At 43.9% G+C, this 24,425-nt stretch overlaps 1 protein-coding gene across 3 annotated transcripts in view; it reads right to left on the reverse strand.

Annotated features, from left to right (window-relative positions):
* LOC309535154 (putative oxidoreductase ZK1290.5) overlaps window positions 1–24,425 on the reverse strand; it is a 71,634-nt gene that overhangs the window by 27,738 nt on the left and 19,471 nt on the right. For 2 of the 3 annotated variants that reach the window (XM_082227989.1, XM_082227990.1), the window contains exons 2-3: window positions 21,366–21,614; window positions 15,308–15,409 (exon numbers count right to left, since the gene is read on the reverse strand). In XM_082227989.1, the coding sequence (XP_082084115.1) occupies window positions 15,308–15,409; window positions 21,366–21,614 (351 nt within the window). Of the gene's footprint in view, window positions 1–15,307; window positions 15,410–21,365; window positions 21,615–23,196; window positions 23,282–24,425 lie in introns of those variants that run through there. The other variant, XM_082227991.1, reaches the window with a different exon arrangement.

A 24,425-nucleotide genomic window follows, 5' to 3' on the forward strand; every position in this document is an offset into this window, starting at 1 on the left:
TTTAAAATTTATCTTAAGAAATATTATAAAATGAATGAAAGCTAAAATGTCGATGTTTTCAGGGGGGGGGAAAGGGTTTACAGCTGTACAAGATTAAGTAAAAGGAAAGAATAAGGGATAAATCTGATAAAATTAAGGATTAGGATTTGCTGAAATAATTTTGGGAATTGGGATGTAGAAAGGGGAGGTTTGGGGGAGTCGATGAAGCAAGGTTTATGAAAAAAGTATATGAAATTATACATGTTTGTTCGTTTCTTTATTTGTTTGTGTTGTCTATAAAAAAATTTGTAAAACCAATAAAAAAAATTATAAAAAATACAAGTATATCGTCCATTGGGGGGCGTGGTCTAATCATTGGTTGTGCATAGTCCTGGCCAATGCCTTGACACATCATCCTGCGGATTGCCTCGCCAGAGTGGTGCATGATCTAGTTATCTCCCGCTTGGACTACTGCAATGCGCTCTCCATGGGGCTACCTTTGAAGGTGACCCAGAAACTGCAATAAATCCAGAATGCGGCAGCTAGACTGGTGACTGGGAGTGGCCGCAGGGACCACATAACACCGGTCCCGAGAGATCAGCATTGGCTCCCAGTACGTTTCCGAGCACAATTCAAAGTGTTGGTGCTGACCTTTAAAGCCCTAAACGGTCTCGGTCCAGTATACCTGAAGGAGCGTCTCCACCCCCATCGTTCAGCCCGGACGCTGAGGTCCAGCGCCGAGGGCCTTCTGGCAGTTCCCTCATTGCGAGAAGTGAGGTTACAGGGAACCAGACAGAGGGCCTTCTTGGTTGTGGCGCCCGCCCTGTGGAACGCCCTCCCTTCAGATGTGAAGGAAATAAGCAGCTATCTTCTTTTTAAAAGACATCTGAAGGCAGCCCTAATTAGGGAAGTTTTTAATATTTAATGCTGTATTGTTTTAAACACTTGATTGGAAGCCGCCCAGAGTGGCTGGGGAAACTCAGCCAGATGGGCGGGTTATAAATAATAAATTATTATTATTATTATTATTATTATTATTATTATTATTATTATTATTATTATTATCATTATCATCATCATCCAGGACCAGTTTGAGGGCCAGAGCACAATGGTGCCTTCACCCTGCGGTATATCATAGGTGGTGCTTGCCTGCTGCCCAGCGCCTAACCTTCCTTCTCCAGCTGCCTCCTTCCTCCCTGCGACGGGCGCTGGCGGCAGTGGGAGTGGCAGAAGTGTCACCCCAGCACCTCGCAGAGCCGGGGCTGATGCTCCTTGCTCCTCCCTCCATGCACCACACGCCGGAGGGAACTGCGGCGGTTTCGCCCCGGCACCTTACACGGTTGGTCTCCTTCCTTTCCAAGACTGCAGTGTATCGCTATACACTGGTGATACATCACAACGTTGTAAAGCTGATATCACCCAGCCCTAGTTCTGCATGTTATATATGGACCCTCACTGCCTATTGCACAGCATCCACTACACCTCTGTTGTCAGACATATGCTGACAAATGACAAAAAACCTCATACAGGTGACCGTCAACATTTGCTGGTATTTATTCAAGTGTTTAGAAATTCAGAAACTTCACCTGCCAATGTGCACTTGTGATCCTTAGTTTAGACACAACTGCATGCCGTCAACGGCACTCCAGCTTCTAAAAATTAGTATTTTAATAGATAGCAAAGGAAATCTTTGCAATGTGGCTTTTTACACAGTTGTGTTAATATCGGCACTTTTAATTAAACTGTCCTTTACAGGTTCCTACCCAGAGGAGCTTATAATCTAAAGTGAGACTTAATTTCGCTTCGGTCCCAGCAACACAAAGAGCCAAGCGAAGGGCAGGCTGAAAGACAATGCTGTACAAAACCCGGGGGGAGATGGAGATGTCCTAATTCTTGGCTTCCAAAAGGCATTTGGAAAGTAGACCCGTTAATCTTGAGCACCGGGCTGTTTGACAACTTTCATTTAAACTAACGATCATGTGCTCAATATGTGTCCTGTTAATTGGGTTACAACCCACAACGCAGCAGTTTGCATAATTTGAATTTAATCTGCGAGAGCAGGTCAAGCTCCCAGAGTTGAGGCCTATGGCGGAAGAGAAAACAAGTAAATAGATTCACCATGGTCCACACAACTAATAAATCAATATTTCAAAAGAAGCCTGGAACAAAACATTACTTCCAATTGTAATATGAAAGGGAATGGGGCAAAGATGTTCCACTTTGTATTGAAAATCTTAATTGACGTTGACTTGAAGAATGAAAGAACTCACAAGAGCTGGCAATGAGAACCGCAAAAGATACAAATGTATTTTAAAGTGTGGGTTGCTGGTAGATCACTGTCCTGCTCTAAGATCAGAGATCAGATTATTTTTCAGTGGTCTGCTCATTTTAGTTTCAGGTTTCTTAATGAAAGATAATAGTTACATCTCCATCCTTTTTTAAGCCGCTAGTTTCTCATTTGTTTGGTTTCAAGCTGGGTTTCCCAAGTTTGCTTTCCATTATGTCAAGAATGCAACTGGTTCAAGCCTCCCCAGACCCAAGCAAAACGAGGTTTGTAGTGCTCAGTGTGGGCACAGGACTGGTTTCATGGAAGCGTAGAGTTGGAAGGGGCCATAAGGATCATCTAGTCCAACCCCCTGAAATGCAGGAATATTTTGCCCGACATGAGGCTTGAACCCACGACTGTGAGATTGAGAGTCTCATGCTCTACCAACCCAGATGGGTTTCACAGCTTGCGGAAAGATTTTAATTTCCTTACACCACCCCTCACAATTATGGTATCACATGAAAAAACTTGAATGGGAATTGGATGGGGGAAATGGTTGATGGATACTGCATCTCCCCCTCCAGGCCACATTTATTTGGGCTGAATCTTCAAAACCCCAGTGTGACATAAGAACAAGTTACCAAGTTAGCCAAATGCACAAAGAAAATCAGGGCAGGAAGAAAGGAGGAAGATCAAGATGGAAATAGCAAGGGTGCATTGGTACAGAAACACGTTTAAGGCATTTGATGTAGGTCCTGGAGTTGCCTGTGTCACCCCCCCCCCACCAATGTCAGCCTTGTTGTTGTTTAGTCGTTTAGTCGTGTCCGACTCTTCATGACCCCATGGACCAGAGCACGCCAGGCACTCCTGTCTTCCACTGCCTCCCGCAGTTTGGTCAAACATGATCATGGATCACTGCCTTGCCGTGGCGAAGGGGCTTGAATAACTCAGAGAAGCTATGAACTATGCCAAGCAAGGCACCCAAGATGGACAGGTCATAGTGGAGTGTTTTGACCAAACATGATCCACCTGGAGCAGGAACTAGCAAGCCACTCCAGTATCCCTGCCAAGAAAACTCCATGGACAAAGACAACAGGCATATAAAAAATGTCAGCCTTATCCACAGTTAATGATTGTGTTAGGAACAACTTTAAACATGGTTAACACCAAACTGACTCCATTAACAGCTTCAAATGCTGGTGTCGAATCCTGGCTACGCATAGAGCCCATGCATGTGCAATCTTCATGTACGTAGGCATGCAGAGATAATCTATTGCAGGGTTTCCCAAACTTGGGTCCCCATCTGATTTGACAACTACAACTCCCATAATCCCTAGCTTGCAGGACCAATGGTCAGGGATTATGGGAATTGTAGTGCAAAACCAGCTGGCGACTCAAGTCTGGAAAACCCTGATCTATTGTAAAGCCAACTGTTTCTTTCTGGATAAATTGGATAAATTGTGTCAATGTCACCCATCAACTACTCCCATCAACCTTTTAGACAAAGCTGCCGTTGTGAATTATGACAAAGGAAGTTCAGAAACAACTCAGTGATAATACTTCATATGCAACTATATAACAGCGGTCCTACTAAGGAGATTTTGATTCGTTGATTCGTTTGTGTTAGAGAAGACTGGGTAATGTCTAATAAAAACAACTAATTTTCTTTTCAGCAAGTATCCAAGAATACTGATGATTTCTATGCTTCCAAAAATACAAGTACCTAGCTGTCTACTATCAGGGAGATCAGTCATTTGGAGCTGAAGATCTATTTGGAACCTCTATCTAAATATTAAGGTGTTGTTTTTAAGAGCTTAATTTAGATTCATTTTTATGAGGTTTGTAGTACATAATCCATCTTTTATCAGGAAAACAAAATACTTTATCATCAAAGTTGAGAAGCTCTATGTTCAAGGGGGGAAAGCACTGCATACTGATATATCAAAGGAGGGTAATATGCAGGTCTTACAAATTAATTAGGTTTACATGACGATTTATGTTCACCTACTCATTTCTTATTTGATTTAATGGGTATTATTCTTGGGGAAAGGGGGGCAATTAAGCAGCCTCTTTCCAAATATGACTGGCTTCCTGCAGAGTTTTCCAACAGCGGAGACTATGAAATTGGAGTTACATCAATATACGTGCAAGTCAAGTATTGAATATACAACTTCAGGCCACCTTTGGAGTGATTTATTTGGGACTTCAAAAATATCCCTGCAGGATCACTCTATTAACAGAGACTGATTGTGCTTTGTTAAGAGGTTGCCGTTAATGGATTTATCACAATGGTTTTGTTTGAAAGTGCCTGAAGTCGGTGATTTGACAAAATAATGTTAATGTTCTTCTGATGGCTGTGGATGGTCCCCTGAACTGGCAGGGATGGGCACAAGATGAGCGCTTAAATTTCTATACAATTCTGGTAGTTCTGTCCCTATAATTCCCAAATGAAAAGTTTCTGGTTGACCGTATTTTTCGCCCTATAGGACGCACTTTTTCCCCTCCAAAAATGAAGGGGAAATCATCATCTTTGGTGGACATGCCCGAAGATTAAGGCTTTCTGGGAAATGATATATAATGAAATGAAAAAGGTATTTAAGTATACTTTCCTTAAGAAACCAGAGGCCTTTCTCTTGGGCATTGTCGGCCAATTAGTGCCAAAGAAGGATAGAACTTTCTTTATGTATGCAACAACAGCAGCAAGAATACTAATCGCAAAGTATTGGAAGACACAAGACCTACCCACCTTGGAAGAGTGGCAGATGAAAGTGATTGACTATATGACATTGGCGGAGATGACCAGCAGAATTCGTGATCAGGGAAAGGAGACTGCGGAAGAAGAGTGGAAGAGATTCAAGATTTATCTCAAGGACTATTATAAACTTGATGAATGCTAGAATGTCGAGGTTTTCTAGAAAGAAAGGGTTGCAGTAATGTAAGATTTGATTAAGAAAGGACTAAGATGAATTAGAGTGGAAAAAACATTTACAAGTTGCTATAAAAATTTGGACATGAGGATGCAGAAAGGGGAGGTATGGGGGAGTCTCAGAAAAGAAGTTTAAGAAAAGACATTATGAAATTATGCGTGTTTGTTTGTCTTTTTATATGTTTGTTTGTTTGTTATAAAAAATTTCTGTAAAACCAATAAAAATTTTATAAAAAAAAATAAAAAAAAATGAAGGGGAAATCTGGGTGCGTCCTATGGGGCGAATGCAGGCTTTCGCTGAAGCCTGGAGAGCGAGGGGGGTCGGTGCGCACCGACCCCTCTCACTCTCCAGGCTTCAGGAAGCTATCCACAAGTCTTGGGAGACCGGCTCCGAGGGTTGCGCAGAGCTGCCTGCAGTCCCCGGCTCAGCACAGCTCTGCGCGGCCATCGGGAGCGGGGCGCTAAGTCCCGCCCCGCTCCGGATGGCGGTGCAGAGCTGCCTGCCGTCCCGGGACTGCAGGCAGATCTGCGCGGCCATCGGGAGCGGGGCGCTAAGTCCCGCCCCGCTCCGGTGGCGGTGCAGAGCTGCCTGCCGTCTCGGGATCAGCACACTTCTCCCCATCGCCAGCCCCACAAGCTCGGGGGACAGCGGGGAGGCAGAGCGTGCCTTCCCACTGTTCCCCGACCTGGTTCTTCCAGCCCCGCACCGGGGGGGGGGGATAAAATTTTTTTTCTTTATTTCCCCCCAAAAAAACTAGGTGCGTCCTATGGGCCGGAGCGTCCTATGGGGCGCAAAATACGGTATTCATTTTTATGCGACTACAGCGGTAAGAAGGTTACTTGCTCCAAAATGGAAAGAAGCAGAAGACCCAGCAAAGGAAGAACAGATACAAAAACTTATGAAATAATGCAGAAATGTGCAAAACGTATCGGAAGAATTAAGAAATCAACATAACAAACTTTTCATAAAAGAATGGAAATGGCTTATCGAATATTTACAGACCAATTGCAAACGGATAAAAATGTTGGCAGGATTACTTAAAAACCTGCAGTTTCATAAGAGTATATATTTAAAGTAGATAATTAAATGAGCAGATTAAATGAATTTGCATATGCAGAAGGTATTTTAAAAAATTAATTTAAGGAACTGCAGAAAGGGGGGGAAGGAAGTCAAACTTTGAAATGTGAAAATGATTGTAAAACTAGTGAAATGTATAAGCCTGGTGAGTATAAATAAAAACTTCTTTTTTTTAAGTTGAGTGCTTAAGAATTGCGTGTGAGAAACTGCAGCGTTGCTGTTAGTACACAATGGGCAGGCTGGTGGCAAGAGACTGCAATATTTCTCCCCGTGGATTTGATATGGGTTAGCAGTTCTGCAACTTGAAGCTATGTCTCTGCGTCCATTTATGTTATACTTGTAACTAAAGGAATATCGAAGACACAGCACGTTTCCATTGCTACTACGTCTGGAACCAACCAGGAAAGCGAGGAGAGTGCAGGCAGTGACCTTTCTGCGCACATCCAATTGATGTGTGACTGCCAACCCCCAAGTCCTTTCGGAGCCGGAAGAGGGCAGAACAGGGGGACGGAAAGGGGGCAGGGCAGAACGGGACAGGGCTTTTGCGTGCTCCGCCAACACATGAGTGGGCCAGGAAATGTGCAAAATGGTCACCACGTGTGTAACAATATCACTGATGGATTATCAGCACACCAGCATTCTGTAACATTCAGTGGTTTAGAACTTATGTACTTTCGACGGGGTGAGCTCCCGTTGCTCGGTCCCTGCTCCTGCCAACCTAGCAGTTCGAAAGCACATCAAAGTGCAAGTAGATAAATAGGAACCACTCCGGCGGGAAGGTAAACGGCGTTTCTGTGCGCTGCTCTGGTTCACTAGAAGCAGCTTAGTCATGCTGGCCACATGACCCCGAAGCTGTACGCCAGCTCCCTCAGCCAATAAAGCGAGATGAGCGCCGCAACCCCAGTCGGCCGCGACTGGACCTAATGGTCAGGGGTCCCTTTACCTTTTTACTTTCAGGTGGACTTGGTTTCAGCGAAGCAGTAACAGGGCCGGTGAGGAAGTGCAAGCCAGGGAGCGCATACCATTAAATGCGTCTGAGAACTGTTGGGGCAGCCTAAAATATACCTGTGTGGCCTGAAGAAAAGCAGAAGTGAGGAAGCCTAGGCCAGAGAGCACATACCATCAGTTCCAGACACAACTATCAGCTCAGAGAACTCTGTTGGTCTATATTTTGGACCATTTGTTGTAAAAACTGTAAACGGCCATAGGTACCATGGCAGGAAGGAGGTATATAAATGCAGTCATTCCATCATTTGATGGCCGTTTACTCAATCTGTTTTTCAAAATACCAAATCAGCTTCCTTTTCTGTCAAAGAGGAAGTTGAAACGTACATGTGCTGCTGTGTTTCACATCTCAAAGCAGCCTTTTAGAGAATAGCCTTTGGCAACTTTTATGACTAGCTTTACTAAATACTAATGATAATACCCACCCATCGCAATAGGGTCCCAGGTCATGTTATAGTAATTTCAATGCACAATATTAAAAACAGTTTCAAGCCAATTCCTGTACGGATTGGGCTGCTGGGGCATGCTCTCAATTGCTCTCCTGGTTGGTCAAATTGCCTCACAGGCATGGAAGAGATGCAGACACGGATTCTTCCAGCTTGCTCTTTTCCCCATCCCGTCACCCACTCTGACGCGCTGCAGGGCAGAATGAGAGTCCTGCTTGCTCCAGAGGGCCAGAAAAAGAAGATAGGGAAGGGGACCAGGGAGAGAAGGACAGGCTGTATCAGGTATGCAGTGGCAGGCAGGCTGTAATATTTGGGCTGCAATCTGGAAACTCTAGTGACTGACAGACTCATGTTAAAGACGCTCTCGAGCCAACATCATAATTGTTTGAAACGCGGGAATGATATTAAAATTAATCAACTGAAGCTTGGGCCTATCTTTCAAATCCCCACTGAGCCATGAAGCTCACTGACAGTTCTAGGGCTCATGAACTCAGAATTGTAGAGTTGGAAAGGACCCCAATGGGCATCTGGTCCAATGCCCTGCAATGCATCAATGACGGATGGCCATCCAACCTCTGCCTAAAAAGCTCCAATGAAGGAGAGTCCGCCACCTTCCAAGGTAGCCCATTTATACAAAGGTGAAAAACTTTAAAAAATACGTGGAGCTAGAGCCGTCATGGATATACAGTCGTACCTCGGGTTACAGACACTTAAGGTTATGTTTTTTCTGGTTGCGGACCGTGAAACCAGGAATTACCAGAATGGGTTGCTTCCAGGTTTTGGCGGCCGCGCATGCGCAGAAGTGCTAAATTGCGCTTTGCGCATACGCGCCAAATTGCAACCCGCACGTGCACAGATGCGCCACTGTGGGTTGCAGATATTGCGGGTTGCGAACGTGCACCCCGCGCGGATCATGTTTGCAGCCCGATTGTCCACTGTATTTTGCTCATGTTCAAAAAAATCCAAAGGGGCGGCGGAGGTTAACCCCAAGCTAGTGGACATTCATTCATTCTTTTTTATGTTGCTTTTCTACCCCCCCCCCCACCAAATGCTCAAAGGGGGTTACAACAGTACATTTGAAAACCAACTGCAAAAAGAATTTGCTAATGACATAGCAAATCACAGAGGCAAATATTATAACATACAAAAAAACATTTCAGAACTGTAAGTATAACAAGATTACATAAACAACAGTAAAACACCCAGCATCCAATAACAAAAATAACAAAAAACTAAAAATAATCAGATTTGTTAACTAACTAATTTGGGGGTTTCTCAGTCATGACACACTCAGCAGGCCTCTTGGAAGAGGTGGGAGCGTGCAAATCACAATTTCTCCCAGACTGCACCCAAATTTCCAGGGTGTTCCATGACAAGTAGGAAAGGCAGCTCCACTGGGATGAGTTTGGGAGTCCATCAAATTGCCTGACCTCACCACCTCCTTGGGTCAGCCCAGCAGGAAACGAGGCTGAACACTTTGAACGCTGCCACGCTGCATTTTCTTGCCAGAAAAAGCTTCAAAACAAACTCCATGTGAAGATTAAAAAGAAAAAGGAGGAGGGGACCTTCAGATTAAGATGGACAAGCTGATCTCTTACCAGCAAAGATTTGTAAATAAATGGTCTCAGCACCCGAGCTTTGTTTGATTACAATAGCTTGCCTTATCTCTCTTGAACACTGACATGGGTCTTTTTATCAAAGCTTTCAAGCCTTAACTGTACTAAGTTCAGACATCAAAACACTTTTTAGAACTTTTACTAGCTCTTAACAATTTCCTTAGGCGATGATGCCTCCCTCATCGCACGCCAAAGCAAAACATGCTGCAGAAACAAACTTTGAATTTGTGAGTCATCACTTTTCTCCTGGAACATGCTCTGTATCAAAATGAACAATAGGCAGGCATTCAACAGGTGTAGCCTTTCCTGAGACGGGGATTTTGTGTGTGTGTGTGTACACTGGGTGAATTTTTGCATTGTATGCAACTGTGAACATTCATGTCACACAAGAAGTCATGCAATTCAAATTTGTCACACGATTTCAATTTGCGGGACTGCGTAAGGAAAACTTCCAGCAGAAAGAGGGGTTCTGCATGGCAACAGAAAAAGTCACCAAAGTGAGAAAGTGTTGAATTTTGCCTGCAAAGGGAGAATCAAGAGTGCAAAGTGAACTTTTTCCTAGGTCTACTATGATGATATATAGTGTAGTGTAGTGTATATACTATGAGATATTTCACATTAGGCAGCGGCATAACTCCTGTAGAAAGGGAGAGATTATACAAGCAATCAGTTGAAGGAAAATGAGATGTCTACCATATAGAGAACTTGTTTTTTAAAAAATAAAAAGTATTTTTTTTTAAAAAAATCCATTATTGTAAAAGGTGCCAATTGGACAATTCGCACTGAAAAGTTGTATAGTAATCTTTTAATTAATTGCCTGCATCTTTGCTTACAAAAATGTGTAGCTTCATGTCATGCTTCTTAAAAGCTGCTTTGCAAATCATTACTGTTTAAATGAATGCCACGTGAGACTTGAGTTTGTTTTCTTGAAGAGATACCATCATACAGCATCCCTTATCTGATCAAACGGGGTGTGGTGCAGCGGATATCACTCATAAACCACCTCCAACCACTGGAGGAAGCTCTGACCTACATGAATCTCTATTGTACTGTTACTTAAAAAAAAAAAAAAAAAAGGCGAAAGCAATTCAAAAGTTAGTCCTGTGGCAGAAAAAAAGCCCCTGCTCCCTCACAGGAATGAGCGAGCATCCATTGCTCAATTCCAAAGTAAGTTGGGCTGCTCAAATCAATTTTTTTATGAGCATCTGCAGCCTTCCCTGCCAGTCCCTTGCCCTCCTGACCCAGGAGAGGAAATGGGACATGCATCAAATGAAACTTTGCCCCACCCCAGCCCCGTCCACAATGGGGACACAGGACAACTCAAAGTAAACTGGCCTATCTCACAAGCCTGCACCTCAAGGAAACTCTTTCCATACCAAACCGCCCTCGCCCAACAGCGGCCGAGAAATTAAAGCACAAGTTGTTGCTGTTTATTGTGGGTATTTACAGCCCAGTCTTCCAGCAAATGTGCAGGCCTGTTTAAATACAGTGGTGCCCCGCAAGACGAATGCCTCGCAAGACGGAAAACTCGCTAGACGAAAGAGTTTTCCGTTTTGGAGGTGCTTCGCAAAACGAATCTCCTATTGGCTTGCTTCGCAAGACGAAAATGTCTTGCGAGTTCCTGCGGGTTTCCCCCCCTTTTTCTAAGCCGCTAAGCCGCTTATCAGCTGATCCGATAAACCGATAAGCCGCTAAAAGCCGCTAATCGCGCTAATCCGCTAATCCGTCAATGGGCTTGCTTCGCAAGACGAAAAAACCGCTAGACGAAGAGAATCACAGAACGGATTCTTTTCGTCTTGCGAGGCACCACTGTAGTCAGAATCCACAAAATCAATTAATAGAACCCAGCAGCCATGTCCATAGGGCAACCTTTGGATTATATTCCTGCTGTTTTTCTCTCTGCAACAACCCATCAAAGGTGAGCAGCTCCAACAGCGGCTGTGGATTTGTAGCCCAACACTGAGAGTACAGTACAGTCATACCTCGGGTTGTGAATGCTGCGGTTTGCGTGTTTTCGGGTTATAGACTGCGCTGAACCAGGAAGTACCGGAATGGGTAACTTCCGAATTTCGGCGCTCGCGCATGCGCAGAAACACTAAATCGCGTCATGCGTGTGCGCAGACGCAGCACTGTGGGTTGAAAACGCTGTGGGTTGCGAACGTGCCTTCCGCACGGATCATGTTCGCAACCTGAGGTTCCACTGTACTCAAAAAGGCACCAATGGTATCTTTTTGAGGTTGAGGAGCAGGCAGGGAAGTTCATGTTTGGGCCACTCACCAGACGTGATGGTCCAAGAAAGGCTCCTTAGCTATAAGGACACCAGAGTGGAGGGAGGTTAAAGTCCCTCCCCCTGTATGCCTCCTTCCTGCCACTGCTGTTACACGCCAAGGTTAAACTATTGCTTAAATTACAAATCCCAAAACCTCAGAGGCTATCAAAGACCATCTTCCCTAATTTCTCAAGCAGGCAGGCGCGAGGGGAGATGCTTATAAATAGCTTGAATTGCAGCTTTTATAGAGAACATTCCCATTAACTTTTATGGCTCTTAAGTCACATTCTCATTCTGTTCTTGGAATGCCCCATTCTTTTCGAGCATAAACAAATGGAAAACCCTTTAAAAAAAAACAACGTACGCTTAGAACACAGTTTTTGTGACACTCAAAAAAAAACTCCTAGAACAACTGTGTAATAAACCATAGTGGTTGATTATTGCTGTCTTTTTTAAAAATAAAAAACCTAGAAAGCGGGAACAAGCAGATTTAATAAATGCATTTCATTGCTTTCACTCAGTCTTGTAATTTTTGCTCCTGATCAAATGCCTCCTCTTCCAGTGTTCTTTTTCCACGTGTTTTAATTTTGCTAATTGTTCACACTTCTACAGTATGCTTTCAAAGGGTCAGTGAAAAAGTTTTGAATCCTTGTTTGAGGTACTGAATAAAATGCGGATATAACTGTGCCGGCATGAGGTGGTTGGTTGTTTGGACAATATGGCTTACCAAGTGAGTCTACAGCTGGGCAAGACTTGAAATAAGTTCTTCCCAGCTTATCTTCTTACAGCACAATCCTGTGCATCTGTACACATAAGTTGTTCTACTGTAAGTCAAAGAGGACTTACTCTGGTGTAAGTAAGTTTAGAATGTAAGCTTGGTCATAGTGCTACACAAGCACTCAGATGAGGAAAATAAGTGAACAATTAGAAGGAACAATGCTATTTAAAAAAAAACTGCTTCTAAACCCCAGGCCAGGACCATAAGTCAAAAGGGATGATTAAGCATTATCTGAGTGTCAACTGAAACTTTAGTGGTTAACCATGCAAGCAAATTATTTAATCATTTCTTCCCTCATGGGGTACTGCCTATAAACCTCCAAATTTATCAACATTTGCATATCACTTCAGAAACACATGGCCAGAGGTTCAAAATTTCTGCATTGCTTGAGGCAGAAAAGGGGTGATTTGTGGGATGCAGGAGCCGATGGACCAGATAACAGAAGACTCAGGACAGAAAGGCTACTTTAATTGGAATGAGATTTACGTGACGTTAATTTAAATAATGTCGCTTAGGGTGGAAATTGTGTTCGGCATCCATAGGTTCTGTAATGAAGTTTCATGCAGGGGTGATAAATCGAGGATGTGACTAACATACAGTTTTAATTCCTGACATTTCGCTCGGCCTAGGTGCAGATAAACAGCCAAGTTAAATTAAAGCACATGATGAAGGAAACAGTAGAGAAGAGGGGGACGAGTTTGGGGGGGAGGGAGAGATTCAGTTCAAAAATCTCCCAAAGAGATGCTTTGTAAGTTAATTAACCTGGGGGTGGGGTGGGGGGGAGAGAGAGAATCAAGTTTCAATTCCTCGTTCAGGCAGTCAACTAAAACCCTTGCCCCAAACCACCAACAGAAAATTGTTACACCAATAATATCCCCACCATCACCACAAGCGCTCCTTGGTCCCAATTAGTATCAGCTTTGAACAGTATTGGTAAGGCTCTGAGAATCTGCAACCAGACCCACAAACCCACTGTAACAAGAGTACTTAGGTTTGATGCCATGACACAAAGCTACTTCAGTTCAGCGGCCTGGCCTTTTTGGGGCATTTTTTGGCATTTGAAAACAACGACAAGACTCTGGTGTTTAGGAAAACATTTTTTGAGGTTGTCCCTCCTCTCCCCTATTACAGTCATAGGAAAAAGAAAGAACACCCTCTTTGAATTCTGTGTTTTTACATATGAAGACATAATAACAAACCTCTGTTCCTTGGCAGGTCTTAAAATTAGGCAAATACAGTGGTACCTCAGGTTAAGTACTTAATGCGTTCCGGAGGTCCGTTCTTAACCTGAAACTGTTCTTAACCTGAAGCACCACTTTAGCTCATGGGGGCTCCTGCTGCCGCCGCGCAGCCGGAGCACGATTTCTGTTCTTATCCTGAAGCTAAATTCTTAAGCTGAAGCACTATTTCTGGGTTAGCGGAGTGTGTAACCTGAAGCGTATGTAACCCAAGATACACTGTACAACCTCAGATGAACAACAACAAATTACATATTACACTGTGTCAGGATTTATTTATGGCTCTAGACTTGGGGTATCCAATGACACTGAGGTGGGCTGTTCTCTTGATAACCTACTTGGTCCTTCCCCTCGGCTCTAGGTCACCACCTCCCAATCTGCTGTGTCCCACTCCAGGGTCAGAGTCCTTCAATGGGTCCTGCTCACGACTTCCCTCTGTGTTGGGCCTCTCCCACGTCAGACACCTCCGATCCCCAATCTCTTCCCACTCCTTCTCCCCAATGGACATTTCCAGAGAGCTCCGGACAGCGACGCTGCGTCTCTTTCCCACCATCCCCATCTTATAGAGACCTATTCTGAAAAGACCATCTTTAGGCCTCTTCTTCACTGGAACAAGAAAGGAGCAAAGTTCATCAGGATTGCTAAATGTTCAGATGTTTAAAAAGCATTGCAGGGAAAGGGTAACAAAACTCCAGAGTGGAGCACTGTTCTGTGACACTTCCGAGGCCTGGTATGAATGACATCAGATCATAGCTGTCAACTTTTCCCTTTTCTTGCGAGGAATCCTATTCGGAATAAGGGAATTTCCCTTTAAAAAAGGGAAACATTGACAGCTATGCATCAGATTGCCCTAAGATACCATATTTTTCGCCCTATAGGACGCACTTTTCCCCCTCCAAAAATGAAGGGGAAATGTGTGTGCGTCCTATGGGGCGAATGCAGGCTTTCGCTGAAGCCTGGAGAGCGAGAGGGGTCCGTGCGTACCGAACCCTCTTGCTCTCCAGGCTTCAGGAAGCGCTGTGCAGCCCTCGGGAGCCCTGCGCGAAGTCGCGCTGGGCTCCCGACGGCTGCGCGGAGCTGCCTGCAGCCCCGGGCTTCGCCCAGCTCCGCGCAGCCATCCGGAGCCCGGTGCAAAGTCGCGCTGGGCTCCCAAATGCTGCGCGGAGATGCCTGCAGCCCAGGCTTCGCGCAGCTCCGCGCAGCCATCCAGAGCCCGGCGCAAAGTCGCGCTGGGCTCCCGACGGCTGCGCGGAGGTGCCTGCAGCCCCGGGCTTCGCCCAGCTCTGCACAGCCCTCCGGAGCCCGGCGCGAAGTCACGCTGGGCTCCCGACTGCTGCGCAGAGCTGCCTGCATTCCGAAGCCCGGGACGCGCTGAAGAGCGCGCTCGGGCTTCGCGCACCTCTCCGCAAGCCTGGGGAGACCGGCGCGACTTCGCGCCGGGCTCCCTAGGCTTGCGGATAGCAGGCTGTTCTGGGGCCTGGGGTCAGGGGAAGCCCGGGCTTCCCCCGCGCCTGGGGGGGAAATAAATATTTTCTTTCTCCCCCCCCCAAACCCAGGTGCATCCCATGGGGCGAAAAATACGGTATATCCCGAGAGGAAAAGATGGTGAAAATGCCCCTCTATGTGTCGTGATCTCCCAACAATAACACTCTCTGCACTTTTGCAACTGTGAAAAAAATCAGCAGCAACTATCAAAGTCACCCCACCTTTCTCATACAACTCTTCCATGGCTCGCCAGGTCTCTGCTCTGACTTCTCGATTGCTTTTACCGGGGATGTGCGTGTCAGGCCAATGCACCAAGTAAAGATCTAAAAAGAAAAAAGAAAGAAAATCCAATGTTGCTTTTCATGAACAAATCACACCAAATTTATTTTAAAGAACCATAAAGCTCCCAATGAAAAAGTAAATCAGCTGCTGAATTGGGGAGTTGCAGTCTCCACCTGTGAACCACTAGTACAAAACACCGAATGGTGCAACCCCTGCTAGTTTTAATGCAATTTCAGTGCAAAGGTTCCAGTGAAGCAGCCTTAATATGCAGGTAAGCCCAGTTTCCTAGTTGCTCAAAGACACAGCCGCCCCACAGTCAAAAAGCAGTATACAAAAGCAGTTTTGTGCTGAGCTTGAGAAACTGCAACATCCCAAGCAGAATGACTTAGCAGCCCTGAGAACTGCAAGACCTCTGGCCTGTTCCAATATGTGGAGCTTTCATCCTTCCTCGAATCAGTGCCTCCATGATTCTGCATGCAAGCTGCATCTTGGTCGTCATTGGTTCTTTCAGTGCATACATTCAAGTTGCATTTTGCAGGGTGAATATATACAAGTGAGGGGAAGTATACTGGCAGTAAAGATCACATGCTCAATTACTGTACAAAGAGACTCTTCACCTCAGCAGAACAGAGAGTATCTTAAGCATCAAGTTTGTTGGGTTCCTTAGAAGTCCTTTCAGGCACCGGCACACCAGAGATTGTCATAATTTGTGCAGTATTTATACAACAAAGCGACACAACTTTGGATGTCCCAAGGTAAACATATTACATGCTTTTAAACCCCTCCCTCCCCATCTTCTTGTAATACCTGGCAGAAAACAAACAAACCGGGAATCTTCTTGGGAGCTTCATTAACTATGAATCCCAAAACTGAAGATAACCTCCCAGCTGGTGCCAAAGTTTTGTGGTCGTTTTGTAGCATGAACCCAGCTTTAACACATTTTAATCTTATTGTATTGGGTACTTTGTACACTGCTTAGAGACAGATGTGATTAAGGAGTATACAAACAGTTGAAATAATTAATAAATAAAATCCCCATCATGGGATCTATTTCGTGGTCACGTTAATGCATGGCGAAACATCAGGAGCGTGTTACGGAATGTCAGGAACTGGCTTTTCAAATTAATAAATAGGAGAGTGTTTAACAAGTCTTACACCTTGCTCACCCTAACAGCTATGAGCAAATCGTTATTATTTTTCTCTTTTCACTGGTGAAGGTCTGAGGGTTGACCAAAGCCACCTACCCAATTTACAGGTGAACTCAAGGTCCAAATCTAGTCCTCTACCCACGTGATCACAGAGGCCCAAATGAGATGACCAGAGATTTTCAGTGCATTGTTTCTTATGGGCAAAGTTCATAATGCCCCCTTTACCGCCAGATAGGAAAAACAGCCCATTAGTCACATGAGAGCTGGTGGAGGAGTTCCATCATGCTTTTAATAGCAATAAGACACATGCACAAATGGGTGGACTGAGCTGAGGAGTGAATGGAATCCTGTTCTGCTGCTGACACTGCAGTAGTGTGAGCAAATGCTTAGTCATCATTTGGAGTGGCTTAATGTGCAACCTCAGCAAACAGCATTAAAAATATATTTTTTTGTCTTTAAAAAAAAGGAGGGGCCACTTCTCTTGACTTTTTGCCCTCTCATATGTCTAGCAATTATGACAAGAATGAATGGTGTGGATATCTGTGTCCGTGCTCCTCTTTAGAAATAATTCAAATATAAGCGATCCCACTGTTAAAATAAAAGGGGAGCACATTAAAAAAATGCACGCAGCTACTGTTCAGACTTGACAGCAGCTAAGGGACAGCTAAAGGATGCACACCCGAGTACAGTGATGCCCCGCAAGACGAATGCCTCGCAAGACGAAAAACTCGCTAGACGAAAGGGTTTTGCGTTTTTTGAGCTGCTTCGCAAGACGATTTTCCCTATGGGCTTGCTTTGCAAGACGAACACGTCTTGCAAGCTTGTTTCCTTTTTCTTAACACCGTTAATACAGCTGCGACTTGACTTCGAGGAGCAACTCATAGAACGCAGTGTGGTAGCCTTTTTTGAGGTTTTTGAAGACTTTGGTGATTTTTGAAGCTTTTCCAAAACTTTCCCAACACCGTGCTTCGCAAGACGAAAAATTCGCTAGACGAAAAAACTCGCGGAACGAATTAATTTCGTCTTGCGAGGCACCACTGTACAGGAAGTCAACTGAGAATTGGCTCTGGCACCACTGACCAAAATAATAATTTCAATTCTGCTTTATGCTATGAACAGGCTTTGAAAAGAGTCCTGCTGCAGGTTAATATGCTGTTTTTGTTGCCCTTTGGGGTTCACTATGCTGTTCTGTTTGTTCTTCTTAATGCTGCCTTTTAGGTATTATTTCAACTGCTGTTTCGGGAAGCTTTTAATGTTTGATGTATTATAGTATTTTAATATTCTTTTGGAAGCTGCCCAGAGTGGCTGGGGAAGCCCAGCCAGATGGGCGGGGTATAAATAATAAATTATTATTATTATTATTATTATTATTAGCCACTTTTGAAAGCCTGAAAGGTGGGTTATCCTCTGCGGAGCAATAATTGTCTGAAAAGTAGGATAAAAATACAGTAAATAAATATACAAACCAACCAAAATCCTTAAAAGGAAACCATGAGTCTATACAAAGTTAAGCAATTCTCTACTTTGCAATACTTATGCATATGTGGCAATATGATCCACTGAACTCAGTGGAACTTATTTCCAAGTAAATACACGTGGGATTGAACTGTATGTCCCACTGATCCCAGTAGGAATTATGTTTAACTCTCCTACTGAAATCAAGCCTTAGAAGGATCATATCCACATGTTTTCAACCCCAGCATTCAGGGTGTTTTTTTAAAATATATATATATATTTGAAACTAAGCTTTAAGATTCAAGTGTTTCCTGGACTCAGTATTATATGCAGCAGAATAAAAATGCTATTTCACTGTGCAAGTACTGTAGCTTTTAGCCCAACACAACAGCTATGCACCAAAAAGTGAGAAGGAAGCTAACATTATTCAGACATGCATCTTCTGCTCACTACAGGCGATCAAATTAATGTTACATTGTGGTAAATCAGAACCAAATGCCAAAAACACAAAATAACCTAACACATCTCAATGTATACAGTATTTTGAGACGGTATTTTGATATACAGCCAATTCTGCTATTGCAAGTCAATGGCCATCTCATTAATTTTCTGTTGTTGTGCGTTTCCCGGGAGTCGTAAAAGCTTAGAAGAAAAAGTTCCATTCAAAATGCAAGGCTGACTTTGCATCGTTAGCAGTCACCAGCATGCTTGTGAGTGGAACTAATATTTGCAATTCCATCCGAATTCCCAAAAGAGTAAAAGGGAAGCTGCTAACAAAGACCAGAAAGTGAGTCAAAACACACATGGGAGAGAATAAAACAGATTATACATTCAGCAAAGCACTGAGTGATGGAGAGTTATCTGCAATGAACTTTCCAAACAAATCCCATAGTATGCAGCCTCTAAAGCCAAAGCCAGAGATTTTATATTTCTGCAATTTCATATTGATTCAGTTAGGATGCTCACCATCAGAACATAACTCTTATACGGAAAAAGTGAAAATTATAGTCCACACACACACACACACACACAATGTAATGAGTGGAATGTGTCTGTTAAAGCCCTGTTCCACAGCTAAATACAAGACACTGTAATTGGTCGTGAGTTGGACACAAAACCTGCAGATGGCTTTTGCATGCAGTCACAGTTCTTTAGAAAAACTCAAATGCAAAATCAGGAAATGAGAAAACCTGCAAAAGTCAGCATGGGCCCAGGTGTCACAGCAGCTCAATGTTAGACAGGAGACATCTTAGTGCAGCCTGCCATTTTGTACCAACAATTTGGAAATGATCCCTGTTCCAAACCCCACCAAGATCAAAAGGTTTCTGCACAAATGTACAACTGGAGGCTGCAAATTTGCTGAAGTGGACACTCGTTTTAGCTCAGGAATTATCCCCTGGTAGATTGTGCATTATGATAATTAACAGGTAAGCAAATGAATTCTTGAGATCTTACAGTTCAAATGATTGGAGATTTGGTGTTTGTTTGTTTGTTTTTAATCCAATTTCTGCAGATACCCCCACCTGCTCCAATTGCCCCCGAAAGTCCTCCGCCTTGGAAGTCTCTCCTTGGCTGCCAAGGATCATGTGGTTTGTAGTCAGAAATCAGGCGCACCGTGTGTCATGTGCTGCCAAGGAGAGTCCCTGCAGAGGCACTCCTAATCCATTCTCATGTCCTCTGCTGCCAACTACTTCTCTTCCATTTCCCAAGATAAGAATAGGAGTGGAAGGGATCTAGCAGGAAGGGAGGAAGCAAGGTGAGTTGCAAGTCCTATTAAAAAATGCAACCCAGCTTGAAGAGGGCTACACTATGAGGGGGAAGGAAGCTGTTTTTTAAAGGCATCCTGTGCCTCAATACTTGTCACGCACCTTATTTGAGCTTGCATGCAGTAATGCCTTAATGCACCTCACTGATGCATCCAAACTAAAGGCAGGTGGCACCCCCTCACTATCTACAAAGCCACTGGGGTGCATAAGTCACAGTTCATATTGCACAGCAAGTGAGGATAAACATATCTTTATGCAGCTCCTATTCATCCTAATGGGACTTGGGGAGAATTTTTCAGTAGCTTTTGCCTCTTGTGTTGCCCGAGATGGCAGATTGGCAAGGCAAATTATTTTGAAACCACTATGGAGGACATGGCTATGTGAACTGCAAACCACCAGAAAACACAGTTTTACTGTGGCAGGTAGGTCACAATTGTTGGACAGAGCAATTAAGAACACTGTACTTTGAAACACTCATGAACAAGTTAAGTGGCCATCCGTAACTTCTCCTGAAGCAATGGTGATGGGAGGAAACCAGCTCATCCTTAACTGGGAAAGTGCAAGCAGAAAGCCTTTAGACCTGCCTTCCAAATGTTGCTAGACTACATCTCCAATCAGCTCCAGCCACTATGGCCAATAGTCAGGGGCACTGGGAGTTGTTGTCAAGCCACATCACATTGGCTGCCTCTGTTTTAAACCAGGTATCAAAGCACAAGGTTCTATTGGGCAGCTGGCTCAAGGACAACTTCTGCCATCCGGGGTGGTGGATATATTTTTGCATGGAAATACTTCTGAAGCAGCAGATCCAAAGATGATGAGGCATCTTTGAAGAAAACCCCCAAACAAAATGCAAGTGTTCAAAGAGCAACAACAAAATTTAAGGAAGTAACAAGAGGAGATGCTGTGTCAGTGTGAACTTAGTTCTGCAGAGCTATTGCAACAGCACTGCAGACAAACACAAGTGTCGGGATTCTGGGTCATGACACACTGCCAGTTTTCTTACTAGGAGCCAGTGCTGATGTAACCGGGGCAATATCTTAACCATGGTAAAGTGGTTGGGTACTGGACACAAAACACACATTCCCCCAGACTGAATCCTTCCCTTCTGCCTCAACCATTGATGTCAACAATGGTTAAGGCTAAGTGGGTTCCCCACTTAGCTGTCTTCAAGAGCTGGTTATGATGGGAATCAGGTTAGTCTTACCTATCACCAGGGCTTTTTCAGCTGGAACTCACTGGAAAACATTGTGGCACCTCTCAGGTGGGCACCATTGCTACTCTAAGAGAACAAGGAAGGCGTTCACAGTGAGTTTCAGCACTTCTTCTCCTAGAAAAATAGCACTGACTATCACTAATGTTTCTCTAGCATATTTACAGTTAAGGGACACATGAAGAATTAGCTTTGAGAGGCTGTGAAGAACCAGCGCATGATCCCACAGTCCACTCCTAAGCTCTTTGCCATGACTAAGAAACCTGTCCATGATGAAAAGCCTAAGTTTAATATAAGAGGTTTGGTAAAAGCATTTTGCTGCAAGGACACCAGCTGAGCAAGAAATGCACATGCTAAATATTAATCCAGATTTCCTAACAGGATACTGCAAAGAGAATTAGGGGGAGAAATGCCATACCTAGATACTCAACACCAAGTCTCTTGCAGGACTCTAAGCAGGCTTGTTTAGTGTTCTCATAGCCATAGTCTGTGTGCCAGAGCTTGGTAGTTATCCAGAGATCCTCCCGTTTTACACCACTCTCCTTGATGGCCTTCTGCAGGAGTGATTCACAGCCATATCTCTTTGCCGTGTCAATATGACGAATGCCACATTTCTGAAGCGCATACACCACAGCATCATGGGAGTAGCCACCATAATGGGATGTTCCTTGAAAACACAAAAGGCAAAATTTCCATTATTTTATGAATACGTTTTTTGTATTTCAAACAGGACTGCAACAGTGACGTGGGGTGGAAATATTTTCAGTGTTTTCTTTTCCCACTGAAAATCTTCCATTGCATATGTCCATCAGCAAGAATGAAAGGAGGCCAACTGCAAATAACTGTTAGGCAAGCCTGGCAGTTTGAGAGTTTTTAGCTTTGTTTACTAAATGCAAGTAAAAGTAAACATGAAAAATCAGATCACTCATATAAGATTTTCTGGTGCCACTGATTCTCCCCCCCCCCCATGCCAATTACCTCAATTCCAGAATTTTTTCCAACACAAAAAAATCTGGAAAAGCCCACATCGCTGGGATGCAATATATAACAAGTGAAATGAAAATAAAATGAAAATAGATCAAGTTAAAAATTGATACCCAGGGATAAAATCCTATATTTCATTATTTTGGGCACATCTGTCACCACCGCTGTTAAGTTACATCACACTTCACAACCTGCAAATTTTGCTAGGGAACTGACGATTCTCTATGAAAGCTATCTAGCTTCCTGTCTGTGGTTTCCAGGTTTCATTGGGAAGTGTGAAATAATTTATTTTACATGGATTGTGCTTGCAGTGTGGAATGTTGTCAGTCAAAACAGGTCTAAGGTGCCTCATTACTAGATGAAATCTAGTAGTATTGATGTATGACTTTCTTTGCATCCTACACTGAAAATTCAGCTTCTGCTAAGAAGGCATACCCCGTGATGTGCCTTTCCATGTGAGACGTTTGTGTGAAAGGGATCCAACAGAGTTTTGAGTTTGACTGATCTGATAGATAAACTCAACCCACCCCCAATAGCTTCTGCCGGCCTTTGCTTTCCACGCAGGAAGGAAACATGCGGTTTGCTTTCTCTGTGGCAAACTATGCTGCAATTGTGATATGCACTGGGCAAAATTCATTTGAATTGCTCATCTGCTGATGATTGGCAGCTGAGTGTTTCAACAGATTCCAATGAGGTGACATTATAATAATAATAATAATAATTTATTATTTGTAGCCCGCCCATCTGGCTGGGTTTCGCCAGCCACTCTGGGCGGCTTCCAACAAAGATTAAAAATACATCAAAATGTCACACATTAAAAACTTCCCTGAACAGGGCTGCACTGACGGACATGACAGTTCCATCTATAGTTTTAGGTCTGTGGACAATCCATTTACACACACAAATCACCACCTGATGATTAACATGCCTGTATAAACCACTCCCATATGAGAAAGACTGAAAGTGTCTAGTTTTCCACAACACTACAAACCTAGAAAGTTTAGAAGTATGAGCAAGTTGCGGGAAGGCATGGTTTCATTCAAAGAATCTATCTATAAAGCACAGAGAAAACTAGTGAGGGTAGGGTTACATCTTTTTTACCAGAAAAACCTACACATCCCCCATGCCTCTAAAGTGGAGCGGGCAAGCACACAGGCAGGCCAGGAGCCACGGTCAATTCATTTCCAACAACTGTGCAAATGAAATTATAGTAGCAAGTATCCAATTCAACTCATGTGCTGTTTTTAAGGTTTTCTTCCGCCTACCAAAAATCCAAGTTCTGCTGCGCAGATGTGCGTCCATTTTGTTAGTTCTGCAAAACTTATGCTTTTTTCATTATTCATGTTTTCAAACAGCTGAGAACTGTCAACAAAGGAAGGAAAAAACAAAAGGAACTGAAAGTCATTGTGACATTTTGAACCTCTCTTTTGCAATCATAAGAGCTAGAAACTTGTATTTTTAAAACATAAAGCGTTGCAAAACACGTACAATGCTCTGGTTCTTAAGAACAGGAAAAAAATTGTTTGCAAACCCAAGAATGCAAGTGATTTTAAGGGCTCTGAATAAGGAATGACGTTCCTGGCAGCCTAGATGATTGGTGGTAAGGTGACATATGCAAGCATATTGCACAGTACGCAAGTCAACAGGAGAGGAAATGGTTAGCCGGAAGAGCAATTAGCAGGTGGACTGCAAGATAAAGAACATGTACCCTTGTGGGTACAGCAGGGCCTGCGTTCATCTCATAATTTCTGGATATCTGTTTTTTCCTGCCTACCGCCCATCTGCCTACCAGCACAACAACTCGAGAAAGAGCCCACTCAACTCTCAGCCTTCAGTCAGCTCTACACTAAGTTTCCAAGCTCACCCATTCGATATGCTAGTTCTGTGGGGCCTTATATATATATATCTGTTGTTGTTTAGTTATTTAGTCGTGTCCGACTCTTCATGACCCCATGGACCAGAGCACACCAGGCACTCCTGTCTTCCACTGCCTCCCGCAGTTTGGTCAAACTCATGCTAACTTATGATTTAGCTTTGATAACACTGTCCAACCATCTCGTCCTCTGTCGTCCCCTTCTCCTTGTGCCCTCCATCTTTCCCAACATCAGGGTCTTTTCCAGGGAGTCTTCTCTTCTCATGAGGTGGCCAAAGTATTGGAGCCTCAGCTTCACGATCTGTCCCTCCAGTGAGCACTCAGGGCTGATTTCCTTAAGAATGGATAGGTTTGATCTTCTTGCAGTCTTTTAGTACATGCTAAAACTTGCGCGTGCGCTTCTGAGATTCTCCATGCAATCTTGCACCCTTGAATGTGATAGAAAAATACCACATACTGCGAAGGCTCTTCCATTCTTCCTGGCAGCAGCTACAATCAAGCCTATGGCTGGTCGCTCACCATGTACCCTGCCCAGTTCAAACATCATTCTCCCCATGATCATTTTCCACATACACCATCATGTAGATATTTTCCGCCATTTGAACAAGCCCAGAGAGACGG

Source organism: Podarcis vaucheri (genome assembly GCF_965113315.1).
Source record: "Podarcis vaucheri genome assembly, chromosome: 6".
NCBI lineage: Eukaryota > Metazoa > Chordata > Lepidosauria > Squamata > Lacertidae > Podarcis > Podarcis vaucheri.